The sequence below is a fragment of the Guyanagaster necrorhizus genome, assembly GCF_019112545.1.
Source record: "Guyanagaster necrorhizus MCA 3950 unplaced genomic scaffold BT62scaffold_3, whole genome shotgun sequence".
Lineage (NCBI taxonomy): Eukaryota > Fungi > Basidiomycota > Agaricomycetes > Agaricales > Physalacriaceae > Guyanagaster > Guyanagaster necrorhizus.
The window spans coordinates 1,348,429-1,366,508 of NW_025064882.1; the positions used below are offsets into that span (position 1 = coordinate 1,348,429).

Sequence of the window (18,080 nt, forward strand, 5' to 3'; positions counted from 1 at the left end):
ACGAAAATGAAAACTCATAATTATTTGTCGAAAAAGACGGGTTCTTCGCTGTTGCCCTTCGCACTGAGATTCAGAGATCTGCCTCGCCCGCAAGTTGCATTCCATGCCATATCGCCCCCAAGAAACTGACGTGCTCAAGGCGTTCGAGTCCACGAACTTATCAAAGGAACAAGATCCATAAGCCCCATCTTGTTCGGTTCCAGCACATGCCGATAAGGGAAATGGAGAGTCATTCATGATGAGACGAATCTGCGGTCCGTTGAACCTGAAAGTGAGGGGAGCAAGGTTGTATTTATCATGACAAGTTAATTGAAACCATGGCTTACGACGATGTGCATGTGAACTTTTCCCATACCATCTGCGCACCAAATGGTACTTGAGTGGAAGTACGAAAGGCTCTGTTCGGCGGCACGGGTCCGGTCGCAGAGAGCGGGGGGGTGTCCCTGTATTGAATATCAGCTGTCAGTTTTGCTGTTGCCTGGATAGAACGCCGTCCAACTTCGCCAATCCTAAGGCGGCAAAAGCCGTGTCAATCGTTGTGTCGTGACCGAATTCCAAATAAACGGCGGATGCATTTCCTGTCGAGTCGGAGAACCTGTAAAGAGAAAGGAATGAATCGGCAGGCTCCGTGGTAGCCGACTCGACCACTGACCGCTCAATCAACTTGTTAACAAAAATTGTACCCAAAAAGGGACCCATGTTCCCGGGGAGATTATATCCGAACGCACCGTCCATGAGGATATCCAATTCGTATCTAATCTCAATGACTAGTTATGAGGAAAAGGTAGACTGTAGAAGACCATCGGCTCACTCAAAATTGGCAAGTTCGTCGCGGTTAAATAAATACATCACACCACGGGGAAAGGCGCAGTGCCGCGCAATCATATACACAAGCATAGAGCGCGCCGTGAGTATCAGCATCCGTCAGGTTGACACCAGGGAGCAAAGTGTTGAGACGCTCGGTTATCGCAGGCAGATACGCGGAATCCCACGTCTCTACTGCCTACAGGTTAATTAAATGAGTCAAGGACGCCCCGAATGCGGACGAACATACATCTCCGCCGTATGAGTACGCCCATTTAGCACATGTGTCCATCGGAGTGATCCAGGAAATTGTAACCTCGTCCTCAGGGATAGTAGAAAACACTCTCGACTTGAGCTCAGCCCACTCGCGACCGAAGTATCCCTGACTAAACCACTGGGCTGATTCCACGACCTGGATGTTTCTGTTACCATCTTACCCTCCCACAATACAAATACTGAACATCCCCACCCTGTCTTGATCACCAGCAAGTACGCTGGTAGCCTCCAGATGCCGGAGCAACAGATCGTAGGATGACGAACGTGATCGAATGGAACAAGCGTACGTACTTGACACCATGATCGAACAACTCTTGAGGCGGTAAGGTTGTCATGGCCTAGAGTCGTGACATGGCCATCCTTCAGGAATTGCAAGTTTTCAGGAAGCTCATTATTTAGAATATATTCCATGGTCGCAGTCAGTTTATCAGTGAGATTTGTGATATAGACGAGCTCCGACTGCAGAGGCCATCGACTGCCATGCCACCCCATCTGAATGCAGAGGAATATGAGATTGTGGCGCAGGTTACAGAGGCGAAGCTACGCACCAGCATCACCTGCACGACGGTGCAGTCTTCTGGCAACATCTTGGACACTCCACAGGGAACAGGAGCCTTGTGATACGGAGACAAATTACCCAACCAGTTGTATTTTTCGGCCGCAACGACAGCAACGAAACTCGTGATGCTCAGGAGGCACTGAGGAGCTTTGAACAGTATCATCGGCAACCGTTCCGACAAGGGAGAAAAAAAAAAAAAAAAAAAAGTCGCTGTAAAAGAGGACTTTGTTGTTCGAGAACCGTTGACCGCTTAACTCCGCATGGACGCATGGAAATCGGGGTATCATCTGCCCAGTTATCTTCCATGAATCTGATGTACATGTGCATCATGCGTTATCCAGATTTCACGGTGCAAGTTCGAGACAACAGTGGAATAATCATAAAACTACATCTAAATTGGTGGTATGGTACCGCGAAAATTTTGGGCCCGATAGTAGGATAATGCTTTAAAAAATCTATACCAGGACAGAAACTGCGAAGGAATGCAAATGAAGTACGGACAGCAAGATGTGAGTGACGATGCGAAGCGGACGATGAGATGGGACTGTTACGATGAGATGTGTGTGATGAATAGATGGGTGGGTATCGTTAATGGGATGTAATTTAAAAGAACTCTCGTGCGCTGGCCGTATCATGCTTCTCTAAATAAATGAGATCAAATGCAAGGAGAAAGTCAATATGAGCCTCGCCATGAAAGGGTCCGGTCTTTTGAGATTATTCCGCCGTCTTCCTGCATACAGACGCGAAATTCGCTGTGAGGTTACCGTGACGGGGCAAGGGACGACAGCTTGAGCCCCTGGGACAGCTCGGCTTTCCACTCTAGTCTTCTGATAGCCTCAGCATAATCCACCCATTCGCGTTTTCGTTCGTTACGTTCGAGCCAATCTTGGTCGAGCGTTTTGACGTCTAGTTCGTAGAAGTGATACGTGGCGGACGGCGACGGTATTGTGATGACGAAACGTGTTATTGTGCCACGTACGCCAGCTAATGGAGGTGCAGAATAAACCACACGAGCGGGGCACGGCAAAAGGAGAGAGGGAGGAGAATCAGGAGGTGAGGTGACGGATAGAAGGACAAAGGGTGAGACCTTCTTCCAAGGCTTCCCGCAACGCAGCATTCTCCAACTTTACATCTGTAGATTCCCAGCCGCCCTTCGGTACTATATGGTGATGCCAAAAAAAAAGCGAGTCAGCGTTCGGCAATGACGACATTGAAATAGGGGAGCGGAGAACGCAGAGAAAGAGGGGAATAAAACGGAATACGAATGGGACTCACAGACCCAGTTATCAGGGCGCTTGCGACTTGTAACGACCAAGACCTTGCCAGCTGCACGGGCGATGGGTATAGCGCAGCACACGATACGGGGTGTCGAGCGACCTTTAGTGCCCATCGCGTCGGTGGAGGGGCAAATAAAATATAGAAAAATTGAGGCAGAAAGGTGTCTGGATATTGATTCAACAAGCCTTCATGAAACTGAAGGACGAGAGCAAGGGAAGCCGTTGTCGGGCAGACGACCAAATGAAACGGGAGCTGGACGACGTTCTTGGTTACGAGTTGAGAAGCTCGAAAAGGGGTGACGGTAGAGACACGGAAATCAAGGCGAGCACGACACGCAAGCTGTGAAAAAGGTCAGGAGAGAAAAGTGGAGAAAAAGTTGTCGGTATAGACCTACTTCTGGCAAGAAGAGTAAATGGGGGCTAAATCTTGAGTGTAAAATCCTTTGGAAAATACGGAGAATATGGGGGGAAGAGATCAAGGGGAGACAGTTAGGACGCTGCTTAAAAGGAGGCGAAAAGAGGGAGGAAAAAAGTGGAATTTTGTCGAAGAGCTGGAATTAGTACAGGGCTTATTTGGTGCTTACGTTTTCAACTGGTTCACGAACGTGTCTCGGCATCCGCGCCGAGTGGCGCATTGTTGATCGGACCTATATCCGCAGGTGGTTAACTGACCGCTGTGTTGCCAGTTGTCTCCCCTTGGCTGCACGCAAAACAAAACAAACACGTTTTTCCAGTTGCTTCCCTCAGCCGCTTCTCAGATCGTTCCTGCTGCCTTGCCCTTCATTTCACAACATCCAACAACCACTATTAATAGCAAAAGATTGCATTCCATCGACAACCCCATCTCCCTTGGGTCATCGTCAATGGTACTACGCGCACTTACTCACCATGCCATACCTAGAATCCTGTACCCACTGCCCCCCACCCCCTAAAAACCGACCGATGATTCCAGACAATGCGTGTCTAACAATCCAGAAACTAGACAAAAGATACCGACATCTGTTTCGCAAAGCTCCGTTTACCTCAATCACGATCATAACGGAAAACAAATGCAGGCAGATGAAGCTAGAGCAGCGTTAAACATTTGTACGCTAGGGTTCCACGATCAGCTCCAGTCCTGAATTCAGTGCCTAGTAAATCGTGTCAGGACAGCAGCCCAAGGTCAAAAATGTATAAATCATTTGTACGCAGGCTGAAAACCACATGTGTCCTTTCGGAGCAACGTACATCTTGAAGCTTGAGACATCGCTAAGCGGACCGGTATACAATGGACCCTGTAATATTAAGATCCTTAACAACGACAATTAATTGAAAGCCTGCTCCACACATGAGCTGAGCACTAGGCTCAACAGTATTCTAAAATGTTCTATTCATTCCAGCTGCTGAACGTCAACTTCTGTCAACAGATAGTGAAATTTTCACTCACGCGACCAGTAACATGCACATCACACCGACGAACATCGCCGCGAACTGGCAGAGGACTCCGTTAGTGACGTACATTCGCGTCAGCAAGTTGCTCGCACCTCTCTCATTGCCTGCGATCCGCTCTTGCTTTCTGCGAGGAGCCTATTTCGTAATAAGAACCTTTCCGCCTAAAGATGATAAAGATGACGAAAGGCTCACGTTGGCAATACTGCAACAGCGCCAATATACAGGAAGCCTCCTGCGACAAAGGGAATGACCTAAGTAGGGTCGAATTCAGTTGAGGCACCTCGGGCATGCTCGGGCAACCTAACCAAATCTGCGATCATCAGCGTAGTCCCCACGAGTCCTGTCGCGTTCCGTCTCACACCTGCCCCGAGATCGTGTTTGAAGCTTCCCGAGTCGGTACCAGACGTCGCGTTGTGGACCGCAATCCCAATGAGAGTACTATTCGTGCGGAGATGCCGATCAGGACCTGAATTGTAGTATATGTAGTAAATGTTGGAGCTGACACATACCCAACCTTTCGTCCAGGATACGAGTAATTAACATATGTCGGCGTGCGTTCATAGAGCGACATGATTGGGGAGATGGAGGTATTTGCCACGAACGTGAATGAGCATCAAAAAGAAGGAAGAACAGTGTTCTACGCACAAAAGCCCCAACGGCAGTCAGAAACTGAGACTGCATTGCTTGCTTCTTAGTGAATCCACTTCGAATCAGAATTGAATAATCAGCTATTTCGTGCGGGATTTCATGAGCAAAGCATGCGAGAGTAGTAGTGGCCCCAATGAGGGGCGATGCGTAGAAGGATGCCGCCATGCTGCAGCATTAATTTTCGCAGGTCAGACAGAAAACGAATCCTTCGAGGCCAATCACACGTACGCCAAACCATCTGTGCTGTACATTAGTTATTACAAAGCCAAGTAATGGGTGATTAATAGCCACTGACATGTTGTGAACAAAGTCCCCAAAAAGATTGAGGTAAGCTGATAGCTTGGAGGGCCCTGCACTAGCGTGCGAAGGTCTTGGCGAAGTTTCCTTAGCTTCAGTGGGAGTAGACGTGGGTGCCCTCGATTTCAAATTTTTTGAGCCTGAGAACATCGAAACGGCTGAAGCGCGTGCACTGGAATCGTCAGAATGTTGGATATGCGAGTGTGAGTGAGAATGCCCTGAACCATCTTCCCCTCCTCCTAACACACGCAACATCTTTTCGATAAAGAAGAACGTGGCAAAACCGGAGAAGATTCCGAGACTATTCGAGTTATGCTTCAACGTAAACGACAGGAATAGCGAGGCGCACCCGATTAAAATATTGCGCTTTTCTTCCACCATTACAAAATGTACACCAGGATCCTGGTGTTCACCCATGAAAGAATGTGGTACGAGGTGCAAGAATACATCAGAAAGAAGGCCCCCGGTCTGTATTGACATAAGACAGGCTTTCGTTCGACGCACATTCGTCAAATACTCACGGCAAAGGCTGTCATCGTGTTGAGGGTGTTTCCATTTATACGTGCCGGTATGAACGCGAGAATGAAATTTGGTACGCTGGACCAGTTTCTTAGGCTTCCGTGGATGGACTGCAGGTGTGAGACGTACGAACTGATATAGAAAGTGCCCAGGATTGAGTTCCACGCTGGGCCGAAGGGGAACAGCCAAGCGAAGATTTTCCGCATGATGGGAGACCCTTGGGCCTGCGCAGCAATCCTGATGGCGCTTAGTTGTTGGACAGAGGCACAGTGATGGATGTTGTCGACCTAATCGTTGTGAAGCCGACGCGTTTTGATATGCAAACACTGTAGGCTCACAGTGATTATGGTCCCATTCGCTGGGGCTGCAGCATCGTCCGTAATTTCGAGCGCATGAAGGCTGGTGACGACGAACAGAAGGACAGCAAAGAGTAGGGATCGTTGCGCCATGGCGGACATGGTAGTGAGAAGCGGGTTCGTCGGCTCCGATTATGGTATGGTCACGTATGACTAGGGCAGCACATAATCCTCATTTCTTGATCCTCTCCCACCATGTACCCTACAGAGGACGAGAAGGCTATCATAGAGGCAGCAGAGAAGCTGATGGTCGACACGATGGCTCGGTATGACCCATCGCATGACGCTTATCACGGTCAGGAATCTACGCGTCTTAGCACTGAGGCATCCCTTTTCTCACTCTTCTCTAGTGAGAAGGGTACGAAAAACTGCGTTGACGATAGCGAGTGCATTGCCTATCAAGCCTGATCTATTTGTCGTCGAATTAGGTGCCTTGCATCATCAATAGGACGTTAAATAATTCCAAGCTAACGGCGAGATTACTAGGCGCTATTCTTCATGACGTCCTGGATAAGAAATATGTATCAGCACAACTGGCTGCCGATCCGTACACTTTCTTTCTGCCCTTCTTCGAAAAGCACAAATCCAGCATTGACCTTATCTCGGACGGCCGAGCACGCCTTATCACTCAAATACTGGACAATGTATCTTGGAGCACCGAGAAAAAGAGAAGGCAAACCGGAGAATGGGCTCAATGGCATGAGGAGTGCTCCGAGCTACATTGTATTCAGGATGCCGATAGACTGGACGCCATTGGAGCATTTGGTGAGCTCATCCCGCGATGTTGGTATCAATGACTCGTCTCCGTATTGATTTCATTCCTGCAAAGGCGTAATGCGATGTGCTGCCTACACCGTTTCCATTAACAAGTTTGTTTCCTATTCTGATGTGTTCATAATTAACACGACATTACGGCTTTGCAGGCCTTTACACACGCCTCCACACGATCCAGCCTCAGGCGATTCCGCAATTCAACACTTCCACGACAAACTAATACACATAAAAGAACGCCTGAAGACAGAACCGGGAAAGTTGATGGGTCAAAGGAGGCATAAATTAGTGGGTATCTACTGCGCTGTTCTTTTGGGCGTCACTCTCATTCTGAAAGTTCGCATTAGCTCTTGGACTTCCTTGCTTCTGTTGAAGACGAGTACGAGTGTAGAGAGTAGTTTCTACGCAACCATATATCTAAACGCGCCAGCATGAATATCACCGGTAACTGTTATGCCTACTAGGTCATGACTGTTTCCGTAGTGTCATTATAATGCAGTGCCGAGATACATATATGACAGCGAGCCCACGCCAGAAAATCAATCAAAACTTGACATATCCATGTCATAGAAGAAGTGCTGAATTGTTCATCTTTAGCACCGGCAGTGCTCAAAGACACTGGATCCACGAGCTCACCTTATATATACTCATCACCTTAACTACCCATGCCTCTAAATGATATATCTTTTTGCTGCCTATACGCATCCGAACCTCCTGTAACAAGCATTAAGCATGGCAGTGAAGTGCCATCATCGCAGACTCACATATATAGCGGCCCAATGCATGATGTCAGTCTTGATAGCTTCATCGACTCGGTCTACAACACGTTCTGCAATGGTCTGAAAAGACGTGTCAGAGAAGAAATAAGTTTGCCGTCTGTACGAACCTTGAGAATGACGGTGGGAGGGATGCAATGGCTCAGTAGCTCGTACAGTTTTTGTCTGACCTCCATGACACGTGCAGGCGACTGCTCGCTGATAATCATGTCTGCGACTTTATGGCAATAAGTTTCCCAATCTGGTTTTGCAATAGCCAAAGGTCCTGAAAGGTCAGGCCTAAACCACTGATAAATCAGGGACCTTAGAGACAACAAAGTTCACGCACGACTGCATCTTCAGGGCTTCCAAAACAAGGATGGCCTTCCTCAAATTCCCTCCAGAATCATCGATGATTTTGTCACCTGCTTCTGGTGGCAGGTCGAAGCCGGCGCGTTTTGATACATATTGCATAACGCTTTGCATCTATGGTAACGGCTAAGCAGTGGAGTTAAAGTAGACCATGTCGCTGGACAAACCTCTTCGCGACTGGGAGCCGCTACACGCATAAGAAGGCACCTGCTTTTGATAGGAGCGATAAGACGACTCGTGCTATTGGCGCATAGGATTATGCGCATATTTGACATGTATTTTTCCATTGTCCGACGTAGGGCTGCCTGAGCATCCCGTGACAAAGAGTCGGCCTCGTTGATAATAACCACTGATTAAGAGTATGAGGAAGTGGGGACAGCAGTGGCGTAAAAAAAATCTTCACCTTTGAATCTCTGTTTAGCATTTAGATCGACCTGCTGTGTCTGGGCAATCTCCTTTAGCAATTCTTGAATAACTACTCTGTCGTAGGACCCCGCTTCACTGCACAAGAACTGTTTCAGTGAAAACATCCCTGCCAAGAACGACGAGCCGTACCTCGGCGTTATTTCGATGTGGAAGTTGCTTTGAACGAGGTTCACTTCGACTTTTCGTCTGGAAGGTGTAAGGAACACGCGCTGGTCGATTTTGAGCTACAGTAAAGAGGTTTTGAGTATGTCAAATGGAGAAAACGGCGTGAAATACACCTTTTCTACTCCAGGACCGAACAACTGCCTCAGCGTACACGTTATACGCGTCTTCTTCCCAGCTCCAGACGGGCCGTAAAAGAGCATGTGAGGAAAGTCTCCAGAAGCAGCCTATATAGTTTGTTCTATTAATTGCAATAAATGGCATTGAGAACATGCGTACGAGAGCCTTCAGGCAGGTCGAAAGTCCTTGATGATAGTGAAGGTCATCGAGGGCCCTAGGGCGGTACTTCGTCGCAAGTTAGACGGGATTGAGCATGTAGGAGACACCAATCACCTGGTCAACCCAGAGCGACATATAGAGAGCAATGGAAGAGTGGTAAATGGAAAATGCTGCGACTTGGCCGAAGAGTGGAAAATGGAAAGTACTGCGATTGACCAACTACGTGACAAGAAACGCGTGATGTCATGCGTCAGACGATACAAGTACAAATTGAGTACAATTAAATTAGTACTTAGTCAGTACGCGATAGAATTCACCAAGTATTGCTTAATCCTATTTAACACTCATGCTGAGGAGTATATTGCCTTAAATTCCTTTAATCCCCAATTCTTCTTCAATAATCAATGCTGTTTTCTCTCCGATGACTAACGCAGTGTTAGTGTTCGCCCCGACGTTAGATGGCGCGAGTTATGTTGATATTAACATCTCTCCTCCCGTCCACGGTAAGATATCTCACTGAATGCCAAGTGGTCTCAACTTGCGATATGAGTTAGCCAAAATAGAGAAGTAGGAGCAAATAACGCTACTAACTGTAGACGGAGGTATCCATCAATTGCGTCGTCATCTTCTTTTGCATAGTTGATATCGGGAGCAACACAACAATCGGACCTCGAACTTGGAATTCGACGGCTGCCTCTTTCCTTCGGGGAATCGAGGATGACCCCGTATAAACAGCCGCGATAGGCATCCATGCGTCGAGCAAGTTTCCTACTGTGTTTATACGCCCATCCTAGAACAGCCAAGTCCGCAGGACTTGAGCAAAGGACTAAATCAGAGGGGTCTGCTCGCCAAGAAGAGAACCACATACTCGTCAAGGAAGCCGGTCTCCAAGTCAAGAGGAGCGTATGGATTAAGGCCAACTCGGCCCAAAGACGCACAGTATTCCTTTCGATGTGTATATCATTAAAATGGGAATAGGCATTGCGGAAACTTGTTTACCGTATAGTGTCCGACAGAGAAATATAAAAGCTTGCACCCAGGTTGTCATGTGGGATCTGTAACGCAATAACTTATGAAAAGTGAGTTTTGGATTACGTTCTGCATCCCTCCACGTACGCAGAACTTGGAAGCCGGACCAATCCACACGACCAGTTTATCTGGGGCCTTCAGAAAGAATTCGTTCCATCGCTTGGTGAAGGTAGGCTCGATAACTTTCAAATCCCTTTCCGTAGGTCTAATCATAAGGCGTCGATACCACTATGCCAAACGAATAATTTAGCAGACAGCATCAGAGAGTCAGGATGGGTCATCGAAGGCACATACGCCCATTAGCTGTTGGAACCAGTTGTCATTTCAGACTTCAACGTAGTTGATGTACCATCGTATTCTCCCCCAGTCCAGGCCGTTCAACGAGTTGCGGTATATTGATCCTTTTCAAAACCTCTGAGGCTTTAATGCCTGACCTGGTATGTATGAATTAGATGGCAACACAAATGCAAGCATTGTCTTGGAAAGCTACCTTTCCAAAATTGATGGTGATCCAAAAGCCCCCGCTGAAAGCACGACCACACGCGATGCAAGGGTTGCCGAACATCAACATTACAGTAGCAACACCAGCAACTTCGTCCGCATATTCTACACCAATAACGAATTTATCTCTAGGAGTTCTAAGATTAGTTATGAAGTAATGCTCACGTTATATCAAACATTACTCAAAAATGGCTCAGATAACTCTTTGCCAATCCAGCACCTGCAAGTTACTCTTGCGTTCTTGATTACAGATGTATCGGTGGACAGTGTCAGATCATTTTCCAGACGCCAAATCGATGTATCCGATCTTTCAGTGGTGGACCAGATTCATGTCAAGAAGTCCTTACTTCTGCCATGGTTATTGACTGTCAGCGAAATGTAAAAGATAAGAGAACAGTAGGACGTACACCCTACTTATTGCATTCCTCAGTGAGACCACGGTCTTAATCGTATTTCGCTGTGATAGCAAGATATTGTTCTATAACTCGTGCCATGAGTACGACCGGTGCCACACTGACAGTTCTGCGTCAAAACTGCGGCAAAAACCTCAAACAGTGAACCTTGCTTTGCTTGCCAAGGGAATCAAGTCATCTGAGTCCCATTCCCAAAATTCTCCCGGTCATTTTAATCCGATGCAGATGCCCTTATATACATGACGATTGACAGTGCATCAACGTCAACTCCGTATTGAGGATCAGAGGCAAAACCGTACAGTTGACGCCCGACCCGACCCCAACACATTTCTCGGAAGGAACAATGGGAGATGGACGAAAGATAGACTTGCAGGGCTTTCCAACATGGAAGGTAAAGGTTTCCTTTGCGAGGACCAAGTAGCTGAAGTAACGAGCAGGCTGAATATGATCTGGAGCATCGCGAATGTGAGGCTCCGCCTCGAGGACCTTGACATGACTCAAGAGGTGAGTCATGTCAGAGAGTACGGCAATACATAAGGATCACCAGTATCTTGAGCGACGGATCAGCGGCGGCGAGACGTCTGTCAGTGAGCCAAGGAGGAAAAGATTAGCAAGGATCGAATTGCAAATGGGGGGACCCGCCCTGCAGTTACACATCCACCAGTGCTGCCTATGAGCCCACCTCCAACAAAGATTGTGTCGTATTCTTCACTACCACCAGCTGTGGGGATCATTTTGTGATGGTGGAGATTGGGGAAGTCGTGACTATCTTTGTAAACCGAACCATAACCTGTTGATAACTTAGTACGAGTGGCCATTGGGGCGTTAATACCCAGTTTACTGCTGACCGAACAGCCGACCGGCTGGAACGATATTTGCCACAGTAGATTGCCAATGCGAAGACATGGTGAACGTTACTCTGTACTGTAGCAAGTTCATTACAAATTCAGGCGTCCGTTAAGCCTGTTCTAGTGGTGCGCCGGTCCGGCAAAGATAGATCCCGACCGTCTCGTCTACTGCTTTTTCCCGTTTTTCAATTAACCTATGCGCCTGGGCGCTCGGGACGTCGAATGTATACGCTTCTCGCCTTCGAACGGCGAAGCGGAAGAAAACAAGACAATATCAAGTTGCCAATCATAAACGTCAAAACAGACGGAACCGACGTCCTCACTTTAACGACTCTTGGCCCCGAGTTTGGACCCGGTACGCTAGTCTTCCTGTTGGAATTTCTCGTTCCTTGAGCGACCCTAGTGGAATCGTAAGTAGAAACGGGTATACCTGAATTGTGTCCTGTGGCGGAGAAGCTCGACATTATCCGTCCAGTTTTAATTGACTTAAACGCCACCATGATTCGCACCATCGTAACCGACAGCCTTCAGCTGTCTACGTAGGCCCGTCTCGCTAACGGCAATGAGGATGTCTCAAATTTTCTTGCAGAATGAAGAATGTACAGAGTGCTTCCGATCGTTTGATGGGACAGAACTCTGTAGATCATTTGTATCGCACCGTATTGGAGGGAGACTGCCCATGGGGCTTTGCCCCATGCAAGTATCTCCAGAATTAATAGGTATGTTTATATTGCCTTGACTGGCCCGATATCAGCGGTAGTCGATTCTGCTGACCCCCTTTGGCTAAGACGAATCTCAATGCATGTGCGCCAGTCAGCATCTCTTCTGAGCCCCCTACCTTAATCGATGGGTGGCGCTGCCGAATCAATATGCCACGAACATGTTGCGATGTAAGACACATTGGCATGACCGAAAACATGGTTGCAACGTTGGTCCAACTTGACGCTGCAAAGCTATTCCGGATCAAATTATTTATGTCCAGATGGATCAGACTAACGCCTTTTGACTGAGACGTTAAGTTCTTAGATGCGATTTTCATTTCACTTTCCTTTCTCAGGGCACCAGAAAAGATATAAATGCGGGGAGTATCCACTCAACAGACCCGTTCCCCACCGCAATTTACCCCTTCCCCTGTTCTACGTCGTCTGACATGGAACCACAAACTTTTGTTCAGCCCTCGACGATGTCCTCGCTGACAGAGTGGTCCTACCGGCATATCAAAGACGTATTTGAAGCCTCCACCCATGAAGAATCACTGCGGGCGATCTCGAACACATTTGCACCCAATATTGACGCTACTCTCAACGGGTCGAGGCTGGGGTACGAGGGGATCATCCAACTTGTCACCGCAATGCGTGGAGGATCCAAGAATGGCCTACAGGTTCATTGGAAGCAGGCATTGGATGTACCGAGAGAGCCTACTAATCGTGTTCGTCGTCGGTTTTCCGTCTTGCCTAAACCGAAATGACTTGGTTCTGACTTCATTTGCCCCACAGAATGGCTGCTTCGGTGGCGCCTATGTTATAAGCGGAATACAAAAACCCCAAGCAGGGACATCTCGTCTTTTAGAATTCGAGAGACACAAAACGGTGACCGTCATGTAAGGAACAGGTTATTAATTCGAGATTATATTTATAATTGACCTTGATACTCAGAATCGAATCCCAATCGTCGGATCCATATGTGGATAGCCGGCGCATTGTTAGCCTGGTCTTCGTCGCTACAGACCGGCCAGTTGACCGAGCCTGCCTATAGCGTTAAAGCAGAGGGTATGCTGTATCATTAGCACTACCGTACATAATACCTTAATCATCGTAATCACGTAAAATAAGAACCAGATTTAGTTTCCACAGACCCTAAACATTGCTCTTATGACGAGATTAATACCTTTTGGCCAGGATGGGGACTTCGGATCCGGGTACATAAGGGCACAGCCAATATTCAGTGACTCAGTCTGCGCCATACCGTAACAAGATAGACACCATGCAGAGTGCGAGAAATTGATCTAACCTCCGGTAGTTAAATTGTCTACTTACCCTGATTGGTTGTGGCGATATTAGATTCAAGATGTACCTCAAGGCCCAGGGGATCATCGGCATGGAATGTCATCAAATGAAGTCTGGGCAGATTATAAGGACCAAGCGATAGCAGTGAACGAGTTGCGAGAATTTCATTGACTAGCGTTATGACACCACAAAGCCGCGAAAACAGCGCGAGAAAGTATACATCACGACTGTTGCTGCAAAGCGAAAACCGAACTACTGCGATCGCCTGCACGCAGTGGGTACCAATTCTGCGCGATGGTAGATATGAAACCTGCACCGGGAATGGGGACGTTCTTTTCGCGACTGAAGGATAAGGCGAATAATAGTCAGTTAAATGAATGACTGATGAACAAAGGCCCTTACAGTTCGCGGACTGACACGAGCAAATGCATCAATGACATGCGTTCATAACAGTCGCGTGAACATACCTCGGATAAAAAAGTTGGCAAAGATAGCGAAGAAAAGGAACGCGCTGATGACAAGGGGCCCTATGATCGCATCTGAAACGAAAATCATGAACAGAAATGGGTGACCACGACATTCCAGGACAGACCGAAATGCCCTGGATCTCTTCTCCGAATCATGGTAATCCGGTGCTGATACAATAGATAAGCATAGACCTTCATGTGATGAGTTAAGGCGATTCCGGTACAGTCTAACACTACTTACTAGGACCACAGCGCTGATTAGGGCGTAGGCATAGGCAAAATTGCGCGCTATTTCATCTCGGGAAGCATTGAAAAGGGCTACGGCCAGAGCTCCAATTAATATCGATATGTTCAACCAAGACACCCAGGCTGAGATGAGCGTTATTAGTCTAGTACTAATCAAGACAGAGACAACGACTTGCTCCTCTCGTTCGCGAACCAGACCTTCCCTTCTACCCTGACCGGGGTCGCAATTTTTTTGGGTACTCGAACCATCGGAGGAAGAGAGTTGATAGCATGATAGTCTCTGACGGTAGGAAGATGGCCATCCTCATCATTTTCTATCTCTGGGATAACATCTGCGCGAGTGTATCGCCGAGGTCGTTGAGTGTTGGGCAAGGTCGCCAGTGCCGCAGCAGAAAAGGGTGATAGCAAGTCTGTCATCGCATTCCACGAACGTTGAACGAGAGACTCCGGACGTTCAACATTGAGAGAGTTCTTGGATGGGGGTGGATTTGTACTCATATTACTGGCGGCGTCGTGGACGGTGCTGAATGTCTGTCGCGTCCCGAATGCCGAAGTCCGGACCCGAAATTTCGCAGGCAAAGTGATCACGTGAATGTGATGTCATAGGAACTTTCTCGTATGTTCCCTAATGTTCGCCACTTTGCGAGTAGGCCCAAGTCTGCAATAAATTCAGACTTTCTTCTCACCTCCACTTCAGTTTCAACGTTTTAACGTTTACCATGGGTGTCGACTACTACAAACTTTTGGGTATTGATAGAAATGCCGACGAGAACGAAATCAAGAAGGCATACAAGAAGATGGTATGCCATATTCTTTGCTTTGCCCTCTTCACTAACAAAACGTCCTTTAGGCCTTGAAATGGCATCCGGACCGTAATGGTGGCTCCGAAGAGGCATCTAAAAAATTCAAACAGGTCAATTTGGTCTCCTTGTCGTGTGAGGTTCCAGCTCACCCTATCTTGATTTTTTTTCAGATTTCGGAAGCTTTCGAAGTCTTGAGTGACAAGAACAAACGGGCCATATACGACCAGTTTGGTGAAGAGGGCCTTAAGGGTGGAGGTTCTGTTCCGGGGCAAGGCTCTGGTCCCGGTGGTTTCTCCTTTGGATTCCCCGGTGCTCAGTCTTTCTCCTTCACAAGTGGACCTGGTGGTGGCTTCAGCTCCAGTGGTGCCGGCGGTGCTGGTTTTGCGCCAAGTGACCCGAATAAAATATTCGAGTAAGTTCATTGTATCCGGATTTTGGACTAGCGATGTTGATATCCTCCTAGGCAAATATTTGGTGGCAGTCTTGGAGGATTCAACCTTGGTGGAATGTCAGGTCGGAGTTCAATGGGTGGCATGGGAGGTATGCCAGGCATGGGAGGTACCCGGAGACGGACACGGGGTTTCGATGAGGACGATGACATGGATGGCTCGTTCAGCTTCTCTAACGGCATGCCAAATATGCCTCGGTCGCAAGCACGTTCATCAGCACCATCCGCACCTTCAGAAATAACTCGTCCTCTTCGCGTCTCCCTCAAAGATCTGTATTCCGGCACGGTCAAGCATCTCAAGGTTGGCCGACGACTACTTAACGGCTCGACGGAGGAAAAGGTGTACGACATCCAGATACATCCAGGCTGGAAGAGTGGTACCAAGGTCCGCTTCGCTCGTGCCGGTAATGAGCAACCAAATGGCGAATCGCAGGATTTGGTCTTCATCGTCGAGGAGAAGCCTGACGAAAGTTTTTCACGAGAAGACAACGACCTTGTAACCCAGGTGCCTATTTCGCTGCTGGAGGCCTTGACCGGCGAGGGCGGGAGGAAGGTTGTGGAACTGTTAGATGGAAGGAAGTTTCAGGTTTCTGTGCCCAGTGGCATCGTCAAACCAGGGCAAGAGACGACGATATCAGGCGAGGGAATGCCAATTCGCAAGGATGGCAGCGTAAAGAGCAAAGGCGATTTAATTGTCAAGTGGGATGTCCAATTCCCTGACAGACTAACACCAGTGCAGCAGGAGGGATTGAAGAGGGTCCTCTCGTAGACGGTATCTATCACCTTGCACGAACTCTGACGAACACTGTAGTTATCGTTCCACATTCTGTACTATCAATACATCAGCGCTGGATTTCGTTTGTATATCTTCGCCCATGTAATAAAGTGTGATCTGTATAAACATCATTCGATTTTGAACGAATCAGCTATCCAGGTAACGACTTCAGGCGTCAGTTTCCCAGTCGTTTTGGGCGAGGCTGCGAAGAAAAAATCATAAAAGGGATCAACATGGACACCTCCCTTCTGTACATATAACTGGCTGCGACCGGCGTATCGCTTAAACTTCTTCTCGTAGAAAGTGAGAATAGAATCCCTCAGACACTCAAACTCCCCAACAGAAATGAAGACATTGTCCACCAATTGGTCCGTACCTTCGTACCAACCGTCGGGAGTTTTGATAGGCTCCATGTAATTGATTTCGGTCAGAGGGACGCCTTCAAGAGCATAATGACCCCACGCACGGAGGGTAGCCGCATCTGTAACATCGACAGGACCATTTTCATCGTAAGAATTGGGAACGTCATCCCCGGCTAAGGATACCCAGGGTGACAGAAGGAAAGCGCCACCGAAGCGAGTATCCGCGGGGAGGCTGAAGGGTTCAATGGTAGGATGAGGATGCAGAATGTGCGAGAAGAAGGCTAGAGTAAGGTTCCCTCCCGCGGAGTCGCTTGTAAATATGAGGTTATTTGGTGCAACTCCGGACTTGATGAGGTAGTCTACTGCCGTTCGCATCTCGCGGAGCGGGGTAGGGTGACCAGCGTCGGGTAGAAGGCCTGTGAGAAGTGGTGATGAATGTGATTAAATAACGCAATCAATATTCACGTACTGTAGAGCAGAACCGCAAGTCCTGCTTCAAGGCCCTTCTTCTCCAATTCAAGCTGAATATATCTGAAGAAGGTCAGCCCAGAAGGAGGGGCAAACGAAGTGTATCCGCCACCTGGCACGCAAATTGATCAGTCTTCGCCTTGCAAAAATAGATAAACGTGCCGTGAAGGTAAAGTACCACTCGGTCCGTTCGCTTTGGGCCCACCCACGCAAGCTGTACACCACCATCCAGTTCCTCTATGAGAGGCATTAAACGTGCTTGGCTGATGAAATTGTTGTAGACAGTCACGGAGTCTCCCAGAGCGTACTGGAGTTGGGCGAAACCCAAACTAGTGAGCTGGTGGGCCGAGCAATCACTGATGACACGCAGCCATGTTTTGTGCTGCAAGTGCTTGACAAAGGGAGATGTCAGGAGCTTCCAACAGAGCAGGAAGGCTGTATACGTTATCAGCAAGGTCCACGAAAAATGAAGTTGCTGTACGTACGCAACGGTGCCAGAACCCTCGCCATGTCCAATATCTCTCCCCAGGAAACCTGCCCATACTTGACCTTGGTCGTGATACCTGTCATTGTCGTTGTCTTTGTCGGTGAAGCTAGGTTTTTTTGATTTAAATAAATACTACGGCCACTGGGATCCAGGTGCAACGCAGGTTAAGTAGAGCCGAGTCGTTTGGGGGCCGGTTAAATAGTAACGGTACTCGATTTACCGAGCAACGAGCATACCAGGAACTGAAGGAAGAAGCTCGAAGGTTGGAAAGAGAGAAACAAGTACATCCAACTAC

General features: G+C 48.0%; 10 protein-coding genes across 10 annotated transcripts; 3 read left to right on the forward strand and 7 right to left on the reverse strand.

Moving 5' to 3' along the window:
- Positions 1 to 20: 20 nt before the first annotated feature.
- BT62DRAFT_1000554 (phosphoglycerate mutase-like protein) lies at positions 21 to 2,756 on the reverse strand (the record flags this gene model as incomplete). The annotated part of the gene is made up of 9 exons (XM_043176654.1): positions 21 to 78; positions 131 to 265; positions 327 to 443; positions 500 to 767; positions 853 to 1,003; positions 1,055 to 1,226; positions 1,274 to 1,572; positions 1,629 to 1,758; positions 2,404 to 2,756. 9 exons carry the CDS (start codon positions 2,754 to 2,756, stop codon positions 21 to 23), a joined length of 1,683 nt encoding a protein of 560 aa, XP_043044810.1.
- Positions 2,757 to 4,133: 1,377 nt separating this feature from the next.
- BT62DRAFT_1071889 (Zip-domain-containing protein) lies at positions 4,134 to 6,405 on the reverse strand. Its single transcript, XM_043178813.1, has 11 exons — positions 6,150 to 6,405; positions 5,941 to 6,098; positions 5,814 to 5,889; positions 5,291 to 5,760; positions 5,224 to 5,238; positions 4,857 to 5,161; positions 4,653 to 4,813; positions 4,540 to 4,598; positions 4,440 to 4,482; positions 4,343 to 4,386; positions 4,134 to 4,295 (listed from the first exon to the last, which is right to left on the reverse strand). The coding sequence occupies exons 1-11, from the start codon at positions 6,267 to 6,269 to the stop codon at positions 4,283 to 4,285; spliced, it is 1,464 nt and encodes a 487-aa protein (XP_043044811.1). The 5' UTR covers positions 6,270 to 6,405; the 3' UTR covers positions 4,134 to 4,282.
- BT62DRAFT_883474 (uncharacterized protein) lies at positions 6,363 to 7,336 on the forward strand (the record flags this gene model as incomplete). Its single annotated transcript, XM_043182751.1, has 6 exons — positions 6,363 to 6,462; positions 6,518 to 6,595; positions 6,654 to 6,932; positions 6,997 to 7,036; positions 7,091 to 7,226; positions 7,286 to 7,336. The coding sequence occupies 6 exons, from the start codon at positions 6,363 to 6,365 to the stop codon at positions 7,334 to 7,336; spliced, it is 684 nt and encodes a 227-aa protein (XP_043044812.1).
- Positions 7,286 to 9,160, reverse strand: BT62DRAFT_961074 (P-loop containing nucleoside triphosphate hydrolase protein). Its single transcript, XM_043188582.1, has 11 exons — positions 9,047 to 9,160; positions 8,933 to 8,998; positions 8,770 to 8,880; positions 8,621 to 8,715; positions 8,469 to 8,566; positions 8,233 to 8,414; positions 8,043 to 8,179; positions 7,825 to 7,993; positions 7,703 to 7,777; positions 7,575 to 7,652; positions 7,286 to 7,516 (listed from the first exon to the last, which is right to left on the reverse strand). Exons 1-11 carry the CDS (start codon positions 9,065 to 9,067, stop codon positions 7,478 to 7,480), a joined length of 1,071 nt encoding a protein of 356 aa, XP_043044813.1. The 5' UTR covers positions 9,068 to 9,160; the 3' UTR covers positions 7,286 to 7,477.
- Positions 9,161 to 9,181: 21 nt separating this feature from the next.
- On the reverse strand, positions 9,182 to 10,280 carry BT62DRAFT_415207 (uncharacterized protein). Its single transcript, XM_043180825.1, has 4 exons — positions 10,049 to 10,280; positions 9,932 to 9,987; positions 9,524 to 9,877; positions 9,182 to 9,469 (listed from the first exon to the last, which is right to left on the reverse strand). Exons 1-4 carry the CDS (start codon positions 10,172 to 10,174, stop codon positions 9,466 to 9,468), a joined length of 540 nt encoding a protein of 179 aa, XP_043044814.1. The 5' UTR covers positions 10,175 to 10,280; the 3' UTR covers positions 9,182 to 9,465.
- A 596-nt stretch (positions 10,281 to 10,876) lies between these two features.
- On the reverse strand, positions 10,877 to 12,124 carry BT62DRAFT_415588 (uncharacterized protein). The gene is made up of 5 exons (XM_043180826.1): positions 11,724 to 12,124; positions 11,518 to 11,665; positions 11,420 to 11,456; positions 11,028 to 11,361; positions 10,877 to 10,975 (listed from the first exon to the last, which is right to left on the reverse strand). Exons 1-4 carry the CDS (start codon positions 11,812 to 11,814, stop codon positions 11,107 to 11,109), a joined length of 531 nt encoding a protein of 176 aa, XP_043044815.1. The 5' UTR covers positions 11,815 to 12,124; the 3' UTR covers positions 10,877 to 10,975; positions 11,028 to 11,106.
- Positions 12,125 to 12,589: 465 nt separating this feature from the next.
- Positions 12,590 to 13,590, forward strand: BT62DRAFT_416025 (uncharacterized protein). The gene is made up of 3 exons (XM_043180827.1): positions 12,590 to 13,152; positions 13,220 to 13,323; positions 13,379 to 13,590. Exons 1-3 carry the CDS (start codon positions 12,874 to 12,876, stop codon positions 13,476 to 13,478), a joined length of 483 nt encoding a protein of 160 aa, XP_043044816.1. The 5' UTR covers positions 12,590 to 12,873; the 3' UTR covers positions 13,479 to 13,590.
- On the reverse strand, positions 13,490 to 14,998 carry BT62DRAFT_984480 (uncharacterized protein). The gene is made up of 6 exons (XM_043189864.1): positions 14,619 to 14,998; positions 14,438 to 14,565; positions 14,322 to 14,388; positions 14,197 to 14,268; positions 14,132 to 14,141; positions 13,490 to 14,071 (listed from the first exon to the last, which is right to left on the reverse strand). Exons 1-6 carry the CDS (start codon positions 14,938 to 14,940, stop codon positions 13,951 to 13,953), a joined length of 720 nt encoding a protein of 239 aa, XP_043044817.1. The 5' UTR covers positions 14,941 to 14,998; the 3' UTR covers positions 13,490 to 13,950.
- Positions 14,999 to 15,138: 140 nt separating this feature from the next.
- Positions 15,139 to 16,609, forward strand: BT62DRAFT_926997 (DnaJ-domain-containing protein). The gene is made up of 4 exons (XM_043185158.1): positions 15,139 to 15,242; positions 15,293 to 15,355; positions 15,416 to 15,657; positions 15,709 to 16,609. The coding sequence occupies exons 1-4, from the start codon at positions 15,162 to 15,164 to the stop codon at positions 16,460 to 16,462; spliced, it is 1,140 nt and encodes a 379-aa protein (XP_043044818.1). The 5' UTR covers positions 15,139 to 15,161; the 3' UTR covers positions 16,463 to 16,609.
- BT62DRAFT_1000562 (alpha/beta-hydrolase) lies at positions 16,597 to 17,868 on the reverse strand (the record flags this gene model as incomplete). The annotated part of the gene is made up of 4 exons (XM_043176655.1): positions 16,597 to 17,246; positions 17,300 to 17,351; positions 17,411 to 17,733; positions 17,784 to 17,868. 4 exons carry the CDS (start codon positions 17,866 to 17,868, stop codon positions 16,597 to 16,599), a joined length of 1,110 nt encoding a protein of 369 aa, XP_043044819.1.
- Between the last annotated feature and the right edge of the window lie 212 nt (positions 17,869 to 18,080).

What these genes read in the sequence shown, in the direction of transcription:
- BT62DRAFT_1071889 (XM_043178813.1), bottom strand. Translation starts at nt 6,269, where the DNA reads ATGTCCGCCATGGCGCAACGATCCCTACTCTTTGCTGTCCTTCTGTTC. An exon ending in CGAATGGGACCATAATCACT is followed by an intron (nt 6,099 to 6,149) that starts GTGAGCCTACAG and finishes CACAACGATTAG; the next exon opens with GTCGACAACATCCATCACTG. An exon ending in GGCACTTTCTATATCAGTTC is followed by an intron (nt 5,890 to 5,940) that starts GTACGTCTCACA and finishes AAACTGGTCCAG; the next exon opens with CGTACCAAATTTCATTCTCG.
- BT62DRAFT_961074 (XM_043188582.1), bottom strand. Translation starts at nt 9,067, where the DNA reads ATGTCGCTCTGGGTTGACCAG. An exon ending in GAAGCCCTGAAGATGCAGTC is followed by an intron (nt 7,994 to 8,042) that starts GTGCGTGAACTT and finishes TCAGTGGTTTAG; the next exon opens with GCCTGACCTTTCAGGACCTT. An exon ending in AGGTGATGAGTATATATAAG is followed by an intron (nt 7,517 to 7,574) that starts GTGAGCTCGTGG and finishes TGAACAATTCAG; the next exon opens with CACTTCTTCTATGACATGGA.
- BT62DRAFT_415207 (XM_043180825.1), bottom strand. Translation starts at nt 10,174, where the DNA reads ATGATTAGACCTACGGAAAGGGATTTGAAAGTTATCGAGCCTACCTTC. An exon ending in GTCCGGCTTCCAAGTTCTGC is followed by an intron (nt 9,988 to 10,048) that starts GTACGTGGAGGG and finishes ATTGCGTTACAG; the next exon opens with ATCCCACATGACAACCTGGG. An exon ending in TCTCTGTCGGACACTATACG is followed by an intron (nt 9,878 to 9,931) that starts GTAAACAAGTTT and finishes ACACATCGAAAG; the next exon opens with GAATACTGTGCGTCTTTGGG.
- BT62DRAFT_415588 (XM_043180826.1), bottom strand. Translation starts at nt 11,814, where the DNA reads ATGAACTTGCTACAGTACAGAGTAACGTTCACCATGTCTTCGCATTGG. An exon ending in GGTGGATGTGTAACTGCAGG is followed by an intron (nt 11,457 to 11,517) that starts GCGGGTCCCCCC and finishes GCTCACTGACAG; the next exon opens with ACGTCTCGCCGCCGCTGATC. An exon ending in ATCCGTCGCTCAAGATACTG is followed by an intron (nt 11,362 to 11,419) that starts GTGATCCTTATG and finishes AGTCATGTCAAG; the next exon opens with GTCCTCGAGGCGGAGCCTCA.
- BT62DRAFT_416025 (XM_043180827.1), top strand. Translation starts at nt 12,874, where the DNA reads ATGGAACCACAAACTTTTGTTCAGCCCTCGACGATGTCCTCGCTGACA. An exon ending in CGAGAGAGCCTACTAATCGT is followed by an intron (nt 13,153 to 13,219) that starts GTTCGTCGTCGG and finishes TTTGCCCCACAG; the next exon opens with AATGGCTGCTTCGGTGGCGC. An exon ending in CACAAAACGGTGACCGTCAT is followed by an intron (nt 13,324 to 13,378) that starts GTAAGGAACAGG and finishes CTTGATACTCAG; the next exon opens with AATCGAATCCCAATCGTCGG.
- BT62DRAFT_984480 (XM_043189864.1), bottom strand. Translation starts at nt 14,940, where the DNA reads ATGAGTACAAATCCACCCCCATCCAAGAACTCTCTCAATGTTGAACGT. An exon ending in CTGGTTCGCGAACGAGAGGA is followed by an intron (nt 14,566 to 14,618) that starts GCAAGTCGTTGT and finishes CGCTCATCTCAG; the next exon opens with CCTGGGTGTCTTGGTTGAAC. An exon ending in TAATCAGCGCTGTGGTCCTA is followed by an intron (nt 14,389 to 14,437) that starts GTAAGTAGTGTT and finishes CATCACATGAAG; the next exon opens with GTCTATGCTTATCTATTGTA.
- BT62DRAFT_926997 (XM_043185158.1), top strand. Translation starts at nt 15,162, where the DNA reads ATGGGTGTCGACTACTACAAACTTTTGGGTATTGATAGAAATGCCGAC. An exon ending in AGAAGGCATACAAGAAGATG is followed by an intron (nt 15,243 to 15,292) that starts GTATGCCATATT and finishes AACGTCCTTTAG; the next exon opens with GCCTTGAAATGGCATCCGGA. An exon ending in CATCTAAAAAATTCAAACAG is followed by an intron (nt 15,356 to 15,415) that starts GTCAATTTGGTC and finishes ATTTTTTTTCAG; the next exon opens with ATTTCGGAAGCTTTCGAAGT.